At 46.0% G+C, this 18,588-nt stretch overlaps 2 protein-coding genes across 5 annotated transcripts in view; one reads left to right on the forward strand and one right to left on the reverse strand.

Annotated features, from left to right (window-relative positions):
- Positions 1 to 417: 417 nt before the first annotated feature.
- On the reverse strand, positions 418 to 7,732 carry LOC139547676 (WD repeat-containing protein 87-like). Its single transcript, XM_071356667.1, has 8 exons — positions 7,274 to 7,732; positions 6,653 to 6,838; positions 5,717 to 6,447; positions 4,053 to 5,565; positions 3,071 to 3,914; positions 2,805 to 2,923; positions 2,605 to 2,655; positions 418 to 1,376 (listed from the first exon to the last, which is right to left on the reverse strand). The coding sequence occupies exons 3-8, from the start codon at positions 5,732 to 5,734 to the stop codon at positions 571 to 573; spliced, it is 3,351 nt and encodes a 1,116-aa protein (XP_071212768.1). The 5' UTR covers positions 5,735 to 6,447; positions 6,653 to 6,838; positions 7,274 to 7,732; the 3' UTR covers positions 418 to 570.
- Positions 7,733 to 7,952: 220 nt separating this feature from the next.
- LOC139547675 (signal-induced proliferation-associated 1-like protein 3) overlaps positions 7,953 to 18,588 on the forward strand; it is a 99,689-nt gene continuing 89,053 nt past the window's right edge. For 3 of the 4 annotated variants that reach the window (XM_071356663.1, XM_071356666.1, XM_071356664.1), the window contains exon 1: positions 7,953 to 8,095. The gene's annotated coding sequence lies outside the window, so the exon portion shown is untranslated. The remainder of the gene's footprint in view (positions 8,096 to 18,588) is intronic. The other variant, XM_071356665.1, reaches the window with a different exon arrangement.

The following is an 18,588-nucleotide window of genomic DNA, read 5'->3' on the forward strand; positions in this document are numbered from 1 at the left end:
TGGAATACGCCGTTGTATTCTGGGTAATGTAGTTTCTTGAGTAGTCTACGTCCACATATCCCTTAATATGTCATAGTTTGGACATAGCTTGGATGAACAAATTAACTTTTGCTTCAATTTGATTATGACAAAATCGGGTTTTAAAATATTCTATCTATCTGTTAGACTTTTTCAACTTTTTAATTTTTATGGGTAGCCTGTAAAGTCAATGCATTGCTGTACAATAAGCAGCCTATACTGGTCATTGTCAAGTAGCCTAGGTCATTAGGCTGATGCTTTGTGGATCAGTTGAATGAAATATTTTTTTTAATGCTGTGTGTATAAAATTGTGTAGCCTGCGTTTGTCATGTGCACATGTGTTTGTGTGAGAGAGTATGCACGTGTGTGTCTCCAATTATCACACAACATACTCTCTAGGAAAGTATACAGATATATTTTATTGCAACTTACAACAACAAGCTTAATGCATTACAATTCCATCACAATTTGAGGGATGTTTATCAAGCAGATATCTGGAGACAATACAACACTGCCTAAATGAAACCCTAGCCCCACACTGCCCCCTGGTGGTTAGGATGGATGACACCTAGGCATTATCGGGGGCAGCTTCACTTTCTGCATCTTCCCTCTCCGTGGCTCCATTGGCTCCCTCACCCAGTCCACCTCCAGCCTCCCATACATGCTTTCTCCAGAGGGGTCCATGGTGTGGCTGTTGAGCTGCCAGGGCAGGGGCAGCTCATGGTGGAACTGGGAGGGGGGCCTCTCAAACGACGACTCCCTTAAATGGATCTTCCGCACCACCCTCTGACCCAGGGACACTTGGCTGGCCTTCCTGGTCTGAAAAGGGGACAGGGTGCAGGAGTTGCGCTGGGCAGCCCCTGGGACATCCAGAGGGCCAAGAGTGGTCAGTCTGGCCCTTGGGGAGCGGAAGCCATATTGGGATACAAGCTTGTACAGGCTTTCCCTCCAGTTGGGGTCTCCCTTACCCTTGACGGGCTTCAGCCTGAAGTGTTGTGGGCTGTCTGGAAGTTGCACCAGACTAGCCTCCTTGCTCACCCCCATGGAGCTCACCCCAGAGTCACTGGGGGCCTTGGTGGTGGGGAGCTGGCTGCACAACTGTTTATGGGGCTTGGATTTCTTGTAGAGTTCTATGATGGTGGGGTCATATACCTGTACGTGCCCTTCCTCCGGGATCTCCACAATGCTGTCCCACTTGGCTGTGGACAGAGAGAATTTGCGGAATTTCTTTGGTGAGCGGTGGGGGCGCATGAAGTCGTCCCCTGGTGGGCTGAGTCCCGGCTCCTCTTTCAGGATAGAAGAATCATGGTTACACCCAAGGGACCTAATGAGAGGGAGGTCAGGAGTCCGCATGTGATCTGTTTACAGAGAGTGAGAGACAGAAATAGACAGTAAAATATAAAAAAGAGAGGAGAGTGAAAGGAAAGGGAGAAATAGGGGAGAGACTGATAATGATTATGCTAAAAAATAATATACAACAATAAACTATTATTTCATGAATTATGTCTTGCCACACCATCACCCATGAACCATCACATTGAAAGACTTCCAAGATTTATCTCCATGAAACACCACGATTACTAATTAGGGCAGAAAATCAGCATTTGCCTCCCCCTGATTAAAATCAAAAGTTTTCCATCGGCAGACGCTGCCAGTTTAATAAGCACCAGCAGTACTGCCCTGGAGAGCAGAGGCCTGATTGGGTACTGAGCGATGAGAGTGGTAGCTAAGCGCCCTGGGTACAAGAAGAGAAGGACCAATGATGCATGGGAACCAGTCAGTCACTACTTTGAAAGCGACTGCTCATTCGCTAGTAATATACATAGCAAAAAGACCCAAAACAGACGGGCATCAATGCAAGGTTGTTTTTACAGATTGGCATTCACAATATCAAGTATATCCAATGATCACATAATGTCAACACATGATGTATTCGCTTTCATAGCATATTGAGGAATGTCACGCCCTGACCATAGTTTGCTTTGTATGTTTTATGTTTTGGTTGGTCAGGGTGTGATCTGTGTGGGCATTCTATGTTGTATGTCTGGTTTGTATATTTCTATGTGTTTGGCCTGATATGGTTCTCAATCAGAGACAGGTGTTTTGCATTGTCTCTGATTGGGAACCATATTTAGGTAGCCTGTTTTGTATTGTGGGTTGTGGGTTATTGTCTATGTTATGTTGCATGTTAGCACATTGTTTATATAGCGGTCACGGTCGTCTTATTCGCTTTGTTTTGTAAGTTTGTTTAAGTGTTCTTCATTAAAGATAGAAGAATGTATTCAAACCACCCTGCGCTTTGGTCCGCTTCTTACGACGATCGTGACAAGGAAAAAGTTTGAAAATAATATTATATGTTAGTAATGTAAGTGCCTTAATGTAATGTAAGTGCCTTAATGTGTTTGGACCCCAGGAAGGAGAGCTTATGGGGATCCGTATATTTTTTTAACTGTACTAAGCCATCATGTAAAATGATGAACATTGCCATTGTGCACTGGAAGCAACATGTTGACAATCATATATGCAATTAAACAAATGTTCTGGTCATGACAGTCATATTGGGCCTTATAGATCCACAAATTGTACCTTGCTCTGAGCTTGGAGTGCCGTTGTCCTTTACAGTGCACTCCAAGGGACCTGAGAAGAGAGAGGAGAAAAGGGAGGGGGGTGGGGGATTTAATTCAAATTGCATGTCAAATACATTTCCTGTATTGAATTGAAAGAGAGTATAATCCAAATGTTTCGTTTCAAAATGACACTACTCTGGGAAACAAAGCAAACCGTACTGGAGTCCCTGTGTACATATGGCCTGGACAGCCTTCCGCCGACGGGTTTGGCGGGAGCATCTGTAGATTTTTTGTGCTCCAGATCATCAGACAGTTTTCTTTCTAGATGTTTATAGAGCCTGTGGTTGTGAGGAGTTGTGAGGGGAAATGAATAAACATATAATAAACACAAATCATACCTGCTAACAATAGTGGTTGATTTGTGACAGTTTTTTTTAATGGAAATGTCAACCACCCTCAGTTCCTTTGATTTGAGCACTACTCACATCTTGGGTACGTCTTCATTGGCCTGCATTCTATTCAGAAGGCTGGTCTTGTTGTCAATGCCGTAGACCCGGCTCAGGATGTTCTTGGCCATCTCCCGCAGTTCCATCGCTGGGTCTAGGAGAACCTCCGCCAGCAAGTACAGGTGTTTGTCTTGGAAGTGATCTAGCTGATCTAAGTTCTTCATGGCCTCCAGGCGTTTCCAGTGGGGGTTCCCCTTCTGCATATGTTTTAGGAGGCAGAAGGTGAGGTTATTTATGATCTCCGGAGGGATGTCGTAGGTCTGGAACATGCTGAGCAGGGCCTCTGTGCAGTTCTCATAGACATCACTGTCCATACCCTCCATGGTCAACATCAGGGATTTCATGACTTCCACCAAATCTACATCAGGTCTGGAGACCAGCCATATGCTCTCGGAGATATGCTTCAGAAGCTCATTTTTGTCATCTTCGGGTGGGGATTCATACTCGGTTGGGCTGTCAAACAGCTTAGGCATGGGGATTGGTTTGTTGAGTCTTGCTTCTTTGGCCTTAGCGAGGATGACGGTGACTACTGGTGAGTGCTCTGGTTCATCCTCTGACTGTGACAATGGTCTGCAAAGGGCTTTGGCCTCCTTTGGCAAAACTGCCTTGGGTGGCTCCTGCTTCAGATTCCAGTTACGCAGAACTGAGTTGGGGAGGAAGCCGTCTGGAGCCACAGGCCAGTCCAGAAGAAGTGTGTCTGGGGGGAGAGGCTCGAATGGTGTTTGAGACTTGTCCCAGTCTCCTGACCCTTCCATTGGCTCGTCCTCCAGATTCAATTCTTCCTCCAAAGTTTTAACCAATCGGAGAGCACAAGACCAGGAACCTGTGAGAAAGGAAATGATTGCTTTAACTATCATTTATAACATGTAAACTTGACTATTTTATGAAACATGTAATTACACCCTAATACTTTAAGTGTGGTCACTTTGCTTAACATAACAAGTGAGGCTGATCCACTCACCTGGTTTATCCCTTTTTACAATTGGTGGAGTTGGTGCCCGAATCATCAGAGAGTTCTTCTTCCTGTCCCTGTTCAGCACGTCCAGTACATTCTTACATCCTGCGCTTTCTGGCCTCACAACATCAAGTACCGCTGGGGTCTCATTCAACTCTGGCGTGGCCTGCCCAGGCTTCAGGAGCATCCGTGGCACCAAATACATATCATAGCAGCTCTGGGAGCGAGGTAGAAACGGGATGGGATCCTCTAGGATGTCATCCGCGGGGGCCAGGTCCAGTACCTGCTGCAGCAGCCTGGCAGGCAGGTAGCGCAGGCCGAAGATGATGCAGATGGTGCCTCCAAAGCAGGCCAGAAGGTCCCCGCGGGTGTTAGCGAAGCACAACTGACTAACCGGCATACCCAGGCGTATCTCGGCCAACTGCACACCCCGAGTCTCCCACACTTCCAAAGTGCCCCCAGGTCCCGACACCACCACCAACCCCAGAGCAGCGCAGTAATCCAGGCAAGAGATGGAGGTCGGGGGGTTCCTCTCCATCCACAAACACCCTCCACTAGGCAAGGAGAAGAAGAGAAGACTATAGTTGGGGGAAACAGCAAATACCTGACCAGAGAGGAGTCGGGAGAGAACCAGGTCAGAGGAGCAACTCACCCTGGCCAGAGGTGCGACCTCCACATGGATTTCCCCCATCTCTACCTCCCATATGCTGAACTGCTTGTCTGAGCCATAGCAGCAGAGCTGGGGCTTGGGCCCGGCCAGGCTGCTCATCTGTAAGATAGCACCATCATGGGCCTTCTTGGCGGGGAAGCCCAGTCGGTGGGGGGAGAGCAGCTGGAGCTTCCCGTTGCGGTGGCCACTGAACACCAGGCAGGGTAGGGGGCTGACCCCGGCCCACTCCGCCCCACCCACCATCACCGCCTCCAGGCACATCACGCTGTCATCCAAGTCCTGGTCCCTGGAGGTCCGGATGATCCGCTTAGCTGTGCAAGGGCACAAAGCCATGTCTAGCACCAGGACCTCTGGACTACCACTGGCCACAAACAACTCCTTCCGACCAGGGTTGTAGGCAAACCCCAGGGCCTGGTCCAGGAGGAGGAAGGGCCAGGAGAGAAGTAGCAACTCCCCGCTGGCGGGAGAGATCAGTCTGGCGATACTATCCTGCGACACAGCCAGGAGCTGTGCCTGTCCCTGACTGCTCTCGACCCGCCTCAGGAGCTGCATCCCACAGCCTGGGTCATTAAACAGCCTGTACAGGTTCTGGAGCCTCCAGATGGAGATTGACGAAGGGGAGTGGCACAGGATGCGGTGCTCTCCCAGCGGCCACAGGTTGCGTACCCCCCCAGGGTCATCCAGGAAGAGCTTGAGGAGGAGGTCCCCACTACAGCTCCACTCCTTCACCCAGCCATCCGGGGAGGAGGTGAGCAGCGTGTGGGTGCTGGGCCTCATGAGAACCGTGGACACGGAGCGGGCGTGGGCCCTGAACTCCTGCAGCAGGCTCCTAGTATCCCAGCTCCACACCTGAAGGGAGAGGAGATTAATGACACACAATCCAAGCATCTCAGTTCATTTCAGAACGTTTACTCTTTAGGAACATACAGTACGGAATCCATTCTGCATAAGACATTGTTGACATTTTTTTTAGCTCCTCTTTATTCTCTTCCCTTCATACCTGTACAAATCCAATCATGTCTCCCGTATAGAGGTACCTCTGCACCCAGTCAGGCGACACACAGCGCAGAGTACCCTGACCGTGTCCCCTGAGAGCCCTGTACTCTTTCTTCCCCACAAAGTCAAAGCTCTTGATGCCGCGGTTGCAGAGCGCGTAAAGCGTGGACGCTCGTCTCTCCGTCACCAGGCCACTAATGGTAGTGTCCCTCCTCAAGGAAGTGCAGTGCCAGTCCAGCACCTTGATTATCCCCAGGTGGGTCTGCGCAGAGGTCAGATGTCAGGGAAAACAATATGGTCGCTACTTATCAGTCCAACCAAGGTGCGGGAATTGAGTAAAAAACAGGATGTGTCAGAGAAGTTGAAGAGAAAATGCTTTTCATCTTAAACAAGAAGGCTGTAGTGCTTCCATCAAGGATGTTGGAACATCCCACCCACCTGCAGATTAGTCCAGAAGCCCCAGAAGGTGATGATGCCCATGCTGCCAGTCAGCAGCTCCTCAGTCTCCTTGCAGTAGTGCATACAGAGCACAGAGCCCAGGCAATTGGCCCGGTACAGGACCGCCATGCCCTGCGTTGGGTCAGAGAACACACGCATAGAGAGGTCATCGCAGGCCCCAACGAAAACCCGCTGGCTGGGCACAGAGACCAGGTGCTCCACCCGGTAGCCCCTGTCCAGGGGCAGGCTCAGGTTGTGCTTTAGATCCCCTCGCAGGTTCTCTGTCCACACCTCCATCTGACAGAGGGAGGTAAGGGTTCATGGATTTGCAGTTTTGAGGTTTTTGCTAATTCTATTTGAGCATCATGCAATGGCATACCACCCTGTAACGAATTGGCCTGGCCTAACAGGATGAATAACATGTATAGCATTACTTTTTATTATACACAGTATTATCTTTTCATTCACATCTGTAAATCCCCATTTAATGCCCCATTTTCACCCGATGTGAGGTCATGGTGTGTCCCCATTGGAAGCCCACCACCACAGTGCCACTGAGGCTTGAGTTGGTGGTGAGGCACTGTAAGTAGTTCTGTGCACACGAGTATCGGAACTGCATTGTGGGAGTGGCATCCAGACACAGGGCTGTCTCTTCCTCCACCTCATCTTCATCAGGACCACTCACTTCCTATAAATATGAACGGGAAATGGTCAAGTTCTTGTAAGGACGATGATTATGATGATGATAATGAGATCATGATCATAAATTCGATTTGAATTAAGATGATGAAGAAGAATGGGAGTTCGAATTCGTTTCCTATGGAATAGTAAAATAATTAATATGACGTCAGAACTATTCAGGTATGATAAACGACAAAATGTCAAAGCATTTTACTTAACTAGGCAAGATCAGTTAAGAACACAGTCTCATTTACAATGACCACCTACACCGGCCAAACCAGGACGACGCTGGGCCTTACGGGACTCCCAATGTGATTCCCAATCACGGCCCGGTTGTGACACAGCCTAGAATTGAATCAGTGTGTCTGTAGTGACGCCTCAAGCACTGAGATGCTGTGCCTTAGACCGCGGTGCCACTCGGGACCACAAAGTTATACCATACCTTTATAGTTTGTTTCAGCTGCGGAAGAAAATATTTCCATTCCGGAACTATCCTTCTCATTGACGTCATGTTGCACCTTATCCCCTTTTCACTTAGACTACATTATTTTCTTTCCTTGAAAAACTGGCCTTATATTTATTCTAGCACGACTTTGATGACGTAGCAATAATGGAATGCAGTTTAGTAGTAAAACGAGACCTTTGCGTCATAGTGGCAGGCAGCATGTAAGGCGCAGATGGGATTTATATTTTCATTAACGTCCAAAAGAAAACGATCAAACACTGTATGCACAGTTTTGTATTGACGTGTAAAAATGCTTTGATTACGATTCACTACCACAAGGTTGCGCTATTTACTAATAACTTAGCTCCAACTCTATGACCACAACCCAAAACAGGCAATTAACGTGGTGCAAAATAATTTACAGGCACTATGTAAGCAAGCAACTTTTATATTACAAAAATGTAACTGTGTATTTCGGAATAGCGCTGTTGTTTTTTCGAGACATTATTGCAACAGATTTTTGCAATGGCCATACTAACAATTCTATCTATATTCAATGCAATGACTGTATGGTTGTAGAACATTGCCCTTCATAAATTACTATCGGTACTACAACAAGCATGCTCGCACAGGCGCAGTGCGGCGTGAGATCGAGTGCTAGCGCAGCACGGTGGTTTCGGCTGGCTTGTGTGATCCGACTCCGGGAGAGCATTCCTGGCAACGTCGTGAGCGGGGATAGAGACAAGCTGTCGACTATTGGTCAATGAATGTTTCTCCTAGGAGATGGGGATTTCTAAAGGGATATAAGTTCGTCGAACGGTAAGAAACACTCCCTAGTAGTATTTCAAAAGTAGTTTTAGTAATAGTTAGGGTCCTCAACAACATTAAAGTGGCGAGTCAACTAGCTAGCATTACTCAGTAACGTTACTTGCAACTGGCCATCGCGAGCTAACTTCACAAGCCTGCTTTGCAGTCAACCGCTTGCATATTACTAGGTTTAAAAAAAAAAATCGTTGTTGCACCTATCTAAACATGTAGTGGCTATACGTCTCACCTAGACGTGTATTATACAGTTAACTAGTTAAAAACATGGGATATCAATTAGCCTCCGAAATAATGTTTTATTAACTAAAATATGCCCGATCCTTCCTGGTCCGCCGTGTTTCAGTACGCATGCGCGTAGTATTTAGAATACTCCGGGTTTGTAGTTTTTTTTCTACCTGAGTTAATCACACCTGTAAAGGCCACGCGACAATGGTAAAACTACAAGTTCCAGACAATGGCACCATTGTCTCGTTAAGTGAAACACAGCAGCAGTTGGGAATGTAACCAAGTCAGCTAGCTTGAACGAGTTTTGCATTTTGAAAAGTGCTGCAGTAGGAAGTTGCTAATGTGAGCTTGTTTTGACTGAATTGCTCATAAAATGTTTTATGTAAACACACTGCGTTTTCTCTAGGGGATTTGTGTTTGGTAACTACACGTTTTGTGTTGGGCAGCCTACCACCATGTTTTGGTGTTGGATGATTCATGGGTAAAATGTTACAAACAAGCAAGTTAACTAACTAGGTAACTGAAAATGGGTGATCCTAGTATGGGGTGACTGGCTACCTATCTAGATAATTGTACTAACTAAGGCCTTCATAAGTGGTCTTACAGAATTCAATCAATCATCTTATATTCAATTATAAACATTTAAACCGTAAAGAAGTGTCTGACATTTTTTTGGTCATTGAACAGAATGCTAGCTAAGCAGGCCATGCAGACCTGTTTGGACACATTAGTGTCAATGTTGATCAGCTGTCATTGTGACATGTTAAGGTCAGTTGTCTGCCACATGACACCATCTTATCTGCTAGGCATTTGTATGTTATCAATATCCCTGGAATGGAGTTTGTGTGTGATGTTAAAATATCCTCCTGGTTCAAAGTTACCTGCCTTGTTCAAATTTATCTGGTTGGGTGGGTGTGCATGTGTTGCAGTGGGAAAGGGGGGTTAAGAGTATGTGTGTCGTCATGTATTAGTCCAAATGCCGCTGGATGCCGCAGGAAATAACACGTCAAATATTAGAATAGACCATTCATCCAGGGGGCAGCATAGATATGACAGCGCATAACCATTTATTTTGGTTGCTTACTCCCTGTAACTAATAGAATGACGATAAGGCCAGAACTGGCGAGAAAAGGTCTAGGCCACTAACTTCCCTGCTTCTGAGAAAAGAGGGTGTTTCAGATCACCTCATTGACTTTACACTCATCACGTCTGTAGTTTCCTCAGGGATAAAAATAGGGGCTTAATTGGAAGGAAATGGCATTAGAAAGACTGTGCATACTTGTGAAGTTCTGAATACCACAGTTAATGTTGAATAGCCATGACCAGGTGCCTCAGATTACAATTTAAGATCCCCCTCATTCATCTGTCACTGAAAGATAGAAGTGCTTAATTGAAACACTTAGTTTGGATAATTTCCATCAGGGAACTTCTGTCATTGTCTCATGTTTGATCAAAATATTTGACAAATGTTCTTGAATTAAAACCCAAACTAAGAGGCGTCATGTTTTATCCAAGATGGCGTAGCAGTCGGACGTGTGTTGTCTTGTCTTGTCCCGTGTAAATAGTCTTCGTATTTTTCGTATACATTTCGTATATATTTTAATTTCACTTTCCATCTAGGAACTGAATATACATTCCTACATTCCGCCTCACCCAATGTGGTACGGACCTGCTATTTTTTTATACTTTAGAACCGTAACCCCAATCAGAAGCTAGCCAGATAACTAGCTAGTAGTCAGTTAGCCAATGCTGCGGTCTTCACCCTCAACTCGGACACAGCCAGCTTCAATACCGGGCCAATAACTGCCAGTCTGCAAGCGCGATATCAACCCAGAGCATATAGGACTGCTTTTTCTCTACCACATCACCGGATTCCTGACGCAAGCTCTGGACAATTACACCGTATCATCACAGCTAGCTAGCTGCAACCGAGTGGCTACTACTGGCTAACACCTCTGTCCCGAAGCAAGCACCAGTTAGCCTTGAGCTAGCCTCGAGCTAGGCCCATCTGCCGGCTAGCCGAAGAGGTCTACCAGCGAATTCTTGGGCTACAATACCTCTTTTGCCAATTGGACTGGACCTTTTTTTGCCGACACAGAGCCCTGCCAATCCATCACAACTGGTCTAAATCAGCTACAAGCTAATTTAGCCATTTTTTTTTTTTGCCGCTGCTAGTAGCTTTACCTTCTGCACAGACACCAGCCCTGTTATTAGCCTGGATATTACTCACCAATTTACCAGCATCGGACTGTCTCTCGACAACAACGCCGGATTCCTGCCGTAATCCCTGAGCCACTACTTCTGATCCTCACAGCTAGCTTGCAGCTAGCGCAGCTAGCGCCACTGCCACGAAGCTAGCACCAGTTAGCAAACACAATTCTACAATTCACAACCTCTCTTTCGCCATCCGGCTTGGATTCTCTGTCGACACGACCACGTCTGAGCAGACCACCTACCCGGGCTACTAACTTTAAACGCCGCGTGCTAGCTTAGTGGAGGCCTCCCTGCTCCATCTACGGCTGCCCCCTGGACACTATGATCACTTGGCTACTTAGCTGATGCATGCTTGACTGTCCATTAATTCACGGTACTCCATTCTGTTTATTTGTGTTTTATCTGTCGGCTCTGTGCTTTAACTCAGGATCTGTGTGTAGTTAATCCGACCCTCTCTGCCTAGTCGTCGCCATTTTTACCTGTTGTTGCTGTGTTAGACTAGCACCCTGTTATTGCTGCTGTTATCTTACCTGTTGTTTTAGCTAGCTCTCCCAATCAAGACCTGCAATCACTTTATGCCTTATTGTATGTCTCTCTCAAATATCAATATGCCTTGCATACTGTTGTTCAGGCTAGTCATCATTATCATTGTTTTGGTTTGCAATGGACCCTGTAGTTCCACTCTCCGTACCTCTGATACCTCCTTTGTCCCACCCCCCACACATGCGGTGACCTCACCCATTGAGACCAGCATGTCCAGAGATACAACCTCTCTTATCATCACCCAGTGCCTGGGCTTACCTCCGCTGTACCCGCGCCCCACCATACCCCTGTCTGCACATTATGCCCAGAATCTATTCTACCACGCCCATAAATCTGCTCCTTTAATTCTTTGTCCCCAACGCTCTAGGCGACCAGTTTTGATAGCCTTTAGCCGCACCCTCATCCTACTACTCCTCTGTTCCTCGGGTGATGTGGAGGTAAACCCAGGCCCTGCATGTCCCCAGACACCCTCATTTGTTGACTTCTGTGATCGAAAAAGCCTTGGCCTCATGCATGTCAACATCAGAAGCCTCCTCCCTAAGTTTGCCTTACTCACCGCTTTAGCACACTCTGCCAACCCTGATGTCCTTGCCGTGTCCGAATCCTGGCTTAGGAAGGCCACCAAAAATTCTGAGATTTCCATACCCAACTATAACACTTTCCGTCAAGATAGAACTGCCAAAGGGGGAGGAGTTGCAATCTACTGCAGAGATAGCCTGCAAAGTTCTGTCATACTTTCCAGGTCTATGCCCAAACAGTTCGAACTTCTAATTTTAAAAATTAATCTCTCCAGAAATAAGTCTCTCACTGTTGCCGCCTGCTACCGACCCCCCTCAGCTCCCAGCTGTGCCCTGGACACCATCTGTGAATTGATCGCTCCCCATCTAGCTTCAGAGTTTGTTCTGTTAGGTGACCTAAACTGGGATATGCTTAACACCCCGGCAGTCCTACAATCCAAGCTTGATGCCCTCAATCTCACACAAATCATCAAGGAACCCACCAGGTACAACCCTAAATCCGTAAACATGGGCACCCTAATAGACATTATCCTGACCAACCTGCCCTCCAAATACACCTCTGCTGTCTTCAATCAAGATCTCAGCGATCACTGCCTCATTGCCTGTATCCGCCACGGGTCCGCGGTCAAACGACCACCCCTCATCACTGTCAAACGCTCCCTAAAACACTTCTGCGAGCAGGCCTTTCTAATCGACCTGGCCCGGGTACCCTGGAAGGATATTGACCTCATCCCGTCAGTTGAGGATGCCTGGTCATTCTTTAAATGTTACTTCCTCACCATATTAGACAAGCATGCTCCGTTCAAAAAATGCAGAACCAAGAACAGATATAGCCCTTGGTTCACTCCAGACCTGACTGCCCTCGACCAGCACAAAAACATCCTGTGGCGAACTGCAATAGCATCGAAGAGCCCCCGCGATATGCAACTGTTCAGGGAAGTCAGGAACCAATACACGCAGTCAGTCAGGAAAGCAAAGGCCAGCTTTTTCAAGCAGAAATTTGCATCCTGTAGCTCTAACTCCAAAAAGTTCTGGGATACTGTAAAGTCCATGGAGAACAAGAGCACCTCCTCCCAGCTGCCCACTGCACTGAGGCTAGGTAACACGGTCACCACCGATAAATCCGTGATAATCGAAGACTTCAACAAGCATTTCTCAATGGCTGGCCATGCCTTCCTCCTGGCGACTCCAACCTTGGCCAACAGCCCCGCCCCCCCCCGCTGCTACTCGCCCAAGCCTCCCCAGCTTCTCCTTTACCCAAATCCAGATAGCAGATGTTCTGAAAGAGCTGGAAAACCTGGACCCATACAAATCAGCTGGGCTTGACAATCTGGACCCCCTATTTCTGAAACTGTCCGCCGCCATTGTCGCACCCCCTATTACCAGCCTGTTCAACCTCTCCTTCGTATCATCTGAGATCCCCAAGGATTGGAAAGCTGCCGCGGTCATCCCCCTCTTCAAAGGGGGAGACACCCTGGACCCAAACTGTTACAGACCTATATCCATCCTGCCCTGCCTATCTAAGGTCTTCGAAAGCCAAGTCAACAAACAGATCACTGACCATCTCGAATCCCACCGTACCTTCTCCGCTGTGCAATCCGGTTTCCGAGCCGGTCACGGGTGCACCTCAGCCACGCTCAAGGTACTAAACGATATCATAACCGCCATCAATAAAAGACATTACTGTGCAGCCGTCTTCATCGACCTGGCCAAGGCTTTCGACTCTGTCAATCACCATATTCTTATCGGCAGACTCAGTAGCCTCGGTTTTTCTAATGACTGCCTTGCCTGGTTCACCAACTACTTTGCAGACAGAGTTCAGTGTCTCAAATCGGAGGGCATGTTGTCCGGTCCTCTGGCAGTCTCTATGGGGGTACCACAGGGTTCAATTCTCGGGCCGACTCTTTTCTCTGTATACATCAATGATGTTGCTCTTGCTGCGGGCGATTCCCTGATCCACCTCTACGCAGACGACACCATTCTATATACTTCCGGCCCTTCCTTGGACACTGTGCTATCTAACCTCCAAACGAGCTTCAATGCCATACAACACTCCTTCCGTGGCCTCCAACTGCTCTTAAACGCTAGTAAAACCAAATGCATGCTTTTCAACCGTTCGCTGCCTGCACCCGCACGCCCGACTAGCATCACCACCCTGGACGGTTCCGACCTAGAATATGTGGACATCTATAAGTACCTAGGTGTCTGGCTAGACTGCAAACTCTCCTTCCAGACTCATATCAAACATCTCCAATCCAAAATCAAATCAAGAATCGGCTTTCTATTCCGCAACAAAGCCTCCTTCACTCACGCCGCCAAACTTACCCTAGTAAAACTGACTATCCTACCGATCCTCGACTTCGGCGATGTCATCTACAAAATAGCTTCCAATACTCTACTCAGCAAACTGGATGCAGTTTATCACAGTGCCATTCGTTTTGTTACTAAAGCACCTTATACGACCCACCACTGCGACCTGTATGCCCTAGTCGGCTGGCCCTCGCTACATGTTCGTCGTCAGACCCACTGGCTCCAGGTCATCTACAAGGCTATGCTAGGTAAAGTGCCGCCTTATCTCAGTTCACTGGTCACGATGGCTACACCCACCCGCAGCACGCGCTCCAGCAGGTGTATCTCACTGATCATCCCTAAAGCCAAAACCTCATTTGGACGCCTTTCCTTCCAGTTCTCTGCTGCCTGCGACTGGAACGAATTGCAAAAATCTCTGAAGTTGGAGACTTTTATCTCCCTCAACAACTTTAAAAATCTGCTATCCGAGCAGCTAACCGATCGCTGCAGCTGTACATAGTCCATCTGTAAACTACCCACCCAATTTACCTACCTCACCCCCCATACTGCTTTTATTTATTTACTTTTCTGCTCTTTTGCACACCAGTATCTCTTCTTGCACATGATCATCTGATGATTTATCACTCCAGTGTTAATCTGCTAAATTGTAATTATTCGATTTATTGCCTACCTCATGCCTTTTGCACACATTGTATATAGATTCTCTTTTTTTTCTACCATGTTATTGACTTGTTTATTGTTTACTCCATGTGTAACTCTGTGTTGTCTGTTCACACTGCTATGCTTTATCTTGGCCAGGTCGCAGTTGCAAATGAGAACTTGTTCTCAACTAGCCTACCTGGTTAAATAAAGGTGAAAAAAAAAAAAAAAAAGAAAGTTTGGTAAACAGAGATTCAAAGTCTTGAAACTGTAGGGCAGGCTATTACCTGGTTGATACCGCTTCATGGAATTCTCATGTCATCAGAAGTCTCACCGTTTGGTGACCTGCTGGAGGGTTGATCATGCTTAGGTCATAGGGTAGGCTACTGTTTGGGCCAACAAGTGAAGTTATGCACTGCAGTCAAATGCACCAAGGATTTTACTCCCTAAAATGTGACTTTGTCATTTACATGTTTTTGGATATGTATTTACATGACTACTTATTGTTGCTTTTGTAAGTTTTTTGTTGTTGTTGCTTTAGCCAGTTTCATAAAGGCTTCACTTAGGGCTCCTGAGTAGCGCAGCAGTCTAAGGCACTGCATCTCCGTGCAAGAGGTGTCACTACAGTCCCTGGTTCGAATCCAGATAATCCGGCTGTGATTGGGAGTCCCATAGGGCGGCACACAATTGCCCCAGCGTCGTCGGGGTAGGTTGTTATTGTAAAGAAGAATTTGTTCTTAACTGACTTGCCTAGTTAAATAAAAATATACAATGCTGCCTTTATTGCCTTTCAAAGTTAACATTTCTATGCTGTGCATCATTCAAATAATTAGTGACTGAAAGCCACTTTTGTAGATAAAAAGCTTGCCTATTTCAAAATAATGTAACAGCAGCATGTTTTGGTTTAACAAAATGTCATGTTAATCCTCCGGTTACTTCGGACACCATAATAGTGCTTCTCGTTGTAGTCCCATGGGGAACAGTTCTAAATGACCTTGAGGAATATGCCATAGTTTCTTGCTGCTTCTATGAGTAGGCCTACATTATAAACAAAGTACAAAGACTTTACAATACAAAGGGAATTGTATCTGGGCCACCTGAGTTGCATTCTCCTTGTGAACTTTGTGATTCACGCCTCTCATTGATGACTCATCGAACTCTGTGGTTTTTGAAGATAAAGACCCATGATTCAAAGGAACTGGTTCTCAAGGGTACATTCTTACTCAGCTGTTGAGTTAACGAAACAATTTTCATAAAATGACTCAAACATGGACTGAGTATCAGGTGTCTTCAAAAAAAATTACCTGGACTATACAAATCCTATAGATTACTTATTTATTTTTCAGTTTCAGCTCTTCCAACAGCACAGTTTGAGTCCTAACCACCACACTGGCAGTCCTCCCTCTGTTTGTAATTTTAGATCGAGACTGTTTCTTGCCAGGTTTCTCCCTGACCCCTGGGGACTTCCTGGTTAAATAAAGGTTAATAGAAATAAACAGTATAATGCACAGCTCCACATAAGATGTGGCAGACAGACTGATCCATCATGCTCGTTAGTGTAGCATCACAGCTCAGAGAAGAGGAAGCAGCCTCAGGCGTTGGACACCGTCTGGTCCTCGTCATGCTGGAGAGCGCATCATACATTTGTGCATTGTTTTTAATTTGAGCACATACCTCTCTCATCCGGAGGAGTACATATTTTTATGTATCTGCTATTGCTGCTGTTGTAATCTTACAATATAAATACATGGCATGCACATGTAATTGGACACTGCAGGTGTTGGATTAAATGGCATTAGCCCACCTGCACCAGTGTTGCTCACAGAAACTCTTTTGAAGTATTGGCCTCCCTTGAAGCCTGTCTGTGACTCGGCGTGTATGACAGTTTCAACAGTTTGAGTTATAGAAAAAGGAGCAGGATGTTCGTTAAAAGTAGGATCTACTTTATGGCTCCTGCGCTGTCATAAAACGTCATCCCCTCTCCTCACTCCCTCAGGCATGAACCCCCTAGGTGTTTATAAAGCTATCAGTTTCGCTTTTCAGCCGGGAGAATGAAGAGTCTTCGGGAGGAAGAGCGAGCACATGTCCCAGACCCAGTGATTCTTCCCCTGCAGGCTTTCCCAGGCCTGTTTGACTGGGATAAATATAGCCTGTTGGTTTTAGCTGGAGGATTTTTACACAGATGTTGAGAAGGCCTTTCTCGCCACAGACCAGCGTCCTCCCTGCACTGAGGGAGAAATGCCCCACTGTCCACAAAGCTTTTAAACAGGGTTATCGGACTTAGTAACGTTGCTGTTAGTCTTAATACAACAGGAGTTTTTCTGCATAAAGAAAGGGGCTTAGCTGGTGAGCGTGGCAGGGGATGTGGCAATGAGCGTGGTCGGCGTGGCTGAATTTTGAGAGAACTCTTTAGAGGCCCCCATCTTGGTGGTGTAGAGTTTTATTTATATATATATAAATATTTTTTAAACATTTCCTGCAATTCTACCAATTTCTTAAAGTCCAGGTAGCAGATAATTGACCCTAACAGATATTTATGTATACTGGCCGACGAGTCGCATTTCAGTTTAGCTCACACTTGGCAGGTCTTATAGAAAACTCCCCCAGAGCCACAGAACGTCCGAATTACCGCAACGCGCAGCCCCCACATTCCATATTCCTTTCCTAAAATCTGCCATCAGTCCAGTGTATGGAATATCTTCGAGATGCCCTAGCCCATAGCAGATATCAGAATAAAATGTTCTGGATGTGTCGTATCAATCCATCCGACTAGCCATCCACACACAGTTTCGTCCCTAGCCATAAGGCTATATACAGTAACGGTGACCTCCGTCGCGGCCAAAATGACTCTTTCCCATAGGTTTGTATTGTAATGAAACAGGCAGGGAGCAGGTCTCGAACCCTCGACCTTCTAGCCCGAGGTCCGGCGCGCTATCGACTGTGCCGCAAAAGCATGCTCAAGCAGCAGAGTCGATTTCCGCGCTTATAAACCCAGGGTCGTTACACTATGTACTCTCTATAGTATGACAGCACCATCAGTTAGTTACCAACTGCTGGCAGACATGTTTACATTTGGTTAGTTTTATGGGTGTTATTTAGATTGAAGATGTCAGCTTAATGTGGTACCTGTACTGCTAGCTAAGGTTAGCATAGAGGTAGCAAGCTAGCTCTTTCACTTACCTGGCTCACTGACTGCTCACTCTGCTGGTGTTGCTGGCTGTTTGAGATGCTTTAGAAGCCACGTTGATGGTAGGGACAGTTTTTACTTCCATTGTTGATAGCCGTGGGAGTTCTCAGAGATGAAATGTTCCGCCGCAGATTGACTAGTAGATGCCCAAATAGCCCACCTCATTCTCACAAATTTATCCCACTTTTTAAAAAGTTTTTCATTCACTGCGTGACTATGAACGCGGGGCGTTGTGGGATTGTTTCCGAAGTCGGAGCTGATTTGGAAAATCTCAAACCCAACTTTTAGGACAACATTACAAAATTATAGCAATTGATTTAAGACTTTGTAATTTGGGAATTTGTTTTCTTTGGGTGCTCCAAGTTACTATTTATATGCGTTTCTGGCATTGAGAAATAGGTTCTACACCCCTTTAATGGAGCTGATAGAAATGTTTGAAGTTTTAAAGCTAATTTCCTGCAATACGACACGTTGTCATACAGTTTAGAGAAAATGTTGCAGATTAAAGCACATTTCCCTTAATTCTACATATTCTGCCATGGAGCGGAGAGAACATTTTGCAGTCTAAAAGTTTAGGCTGCTTCCTGCAATTCTATGCATTTTCAATGACAAATGCTGTGTTTTGCTCAAATATATAATAACAAAAATCAATACTGCTAAATTCATAGTTTTAAAATGTTTTATTTTCAATTCCCCCTGACGGTCTAGCTCTTATTTTGGTGATTGTTAGTTCTCAAAGATATTATATATATATTTTAAGTATATAGGTTCATTATATTTTGTACATACTTTTAAGTTTACACTGAAAGCATTTTTCTATCCCGTAAATAAAAAAACACACTTTGGCACGC

This window comes from Salvelinus alpinus, chromosome 21 (genome assembly GCF_045679555.1).
Source record: "Salvelinus alpinus chromosome 21, SLU_Salpinus.1, whole genome shotgun sequence".
Classification (NCBI taxonomy): domain Eukaryota; kingdom Metazoa; phylum Chordata; class Actinopteri; order Salmoniformes; family Salmonidae; genus Salvelinus; species Salvelinus alpinus.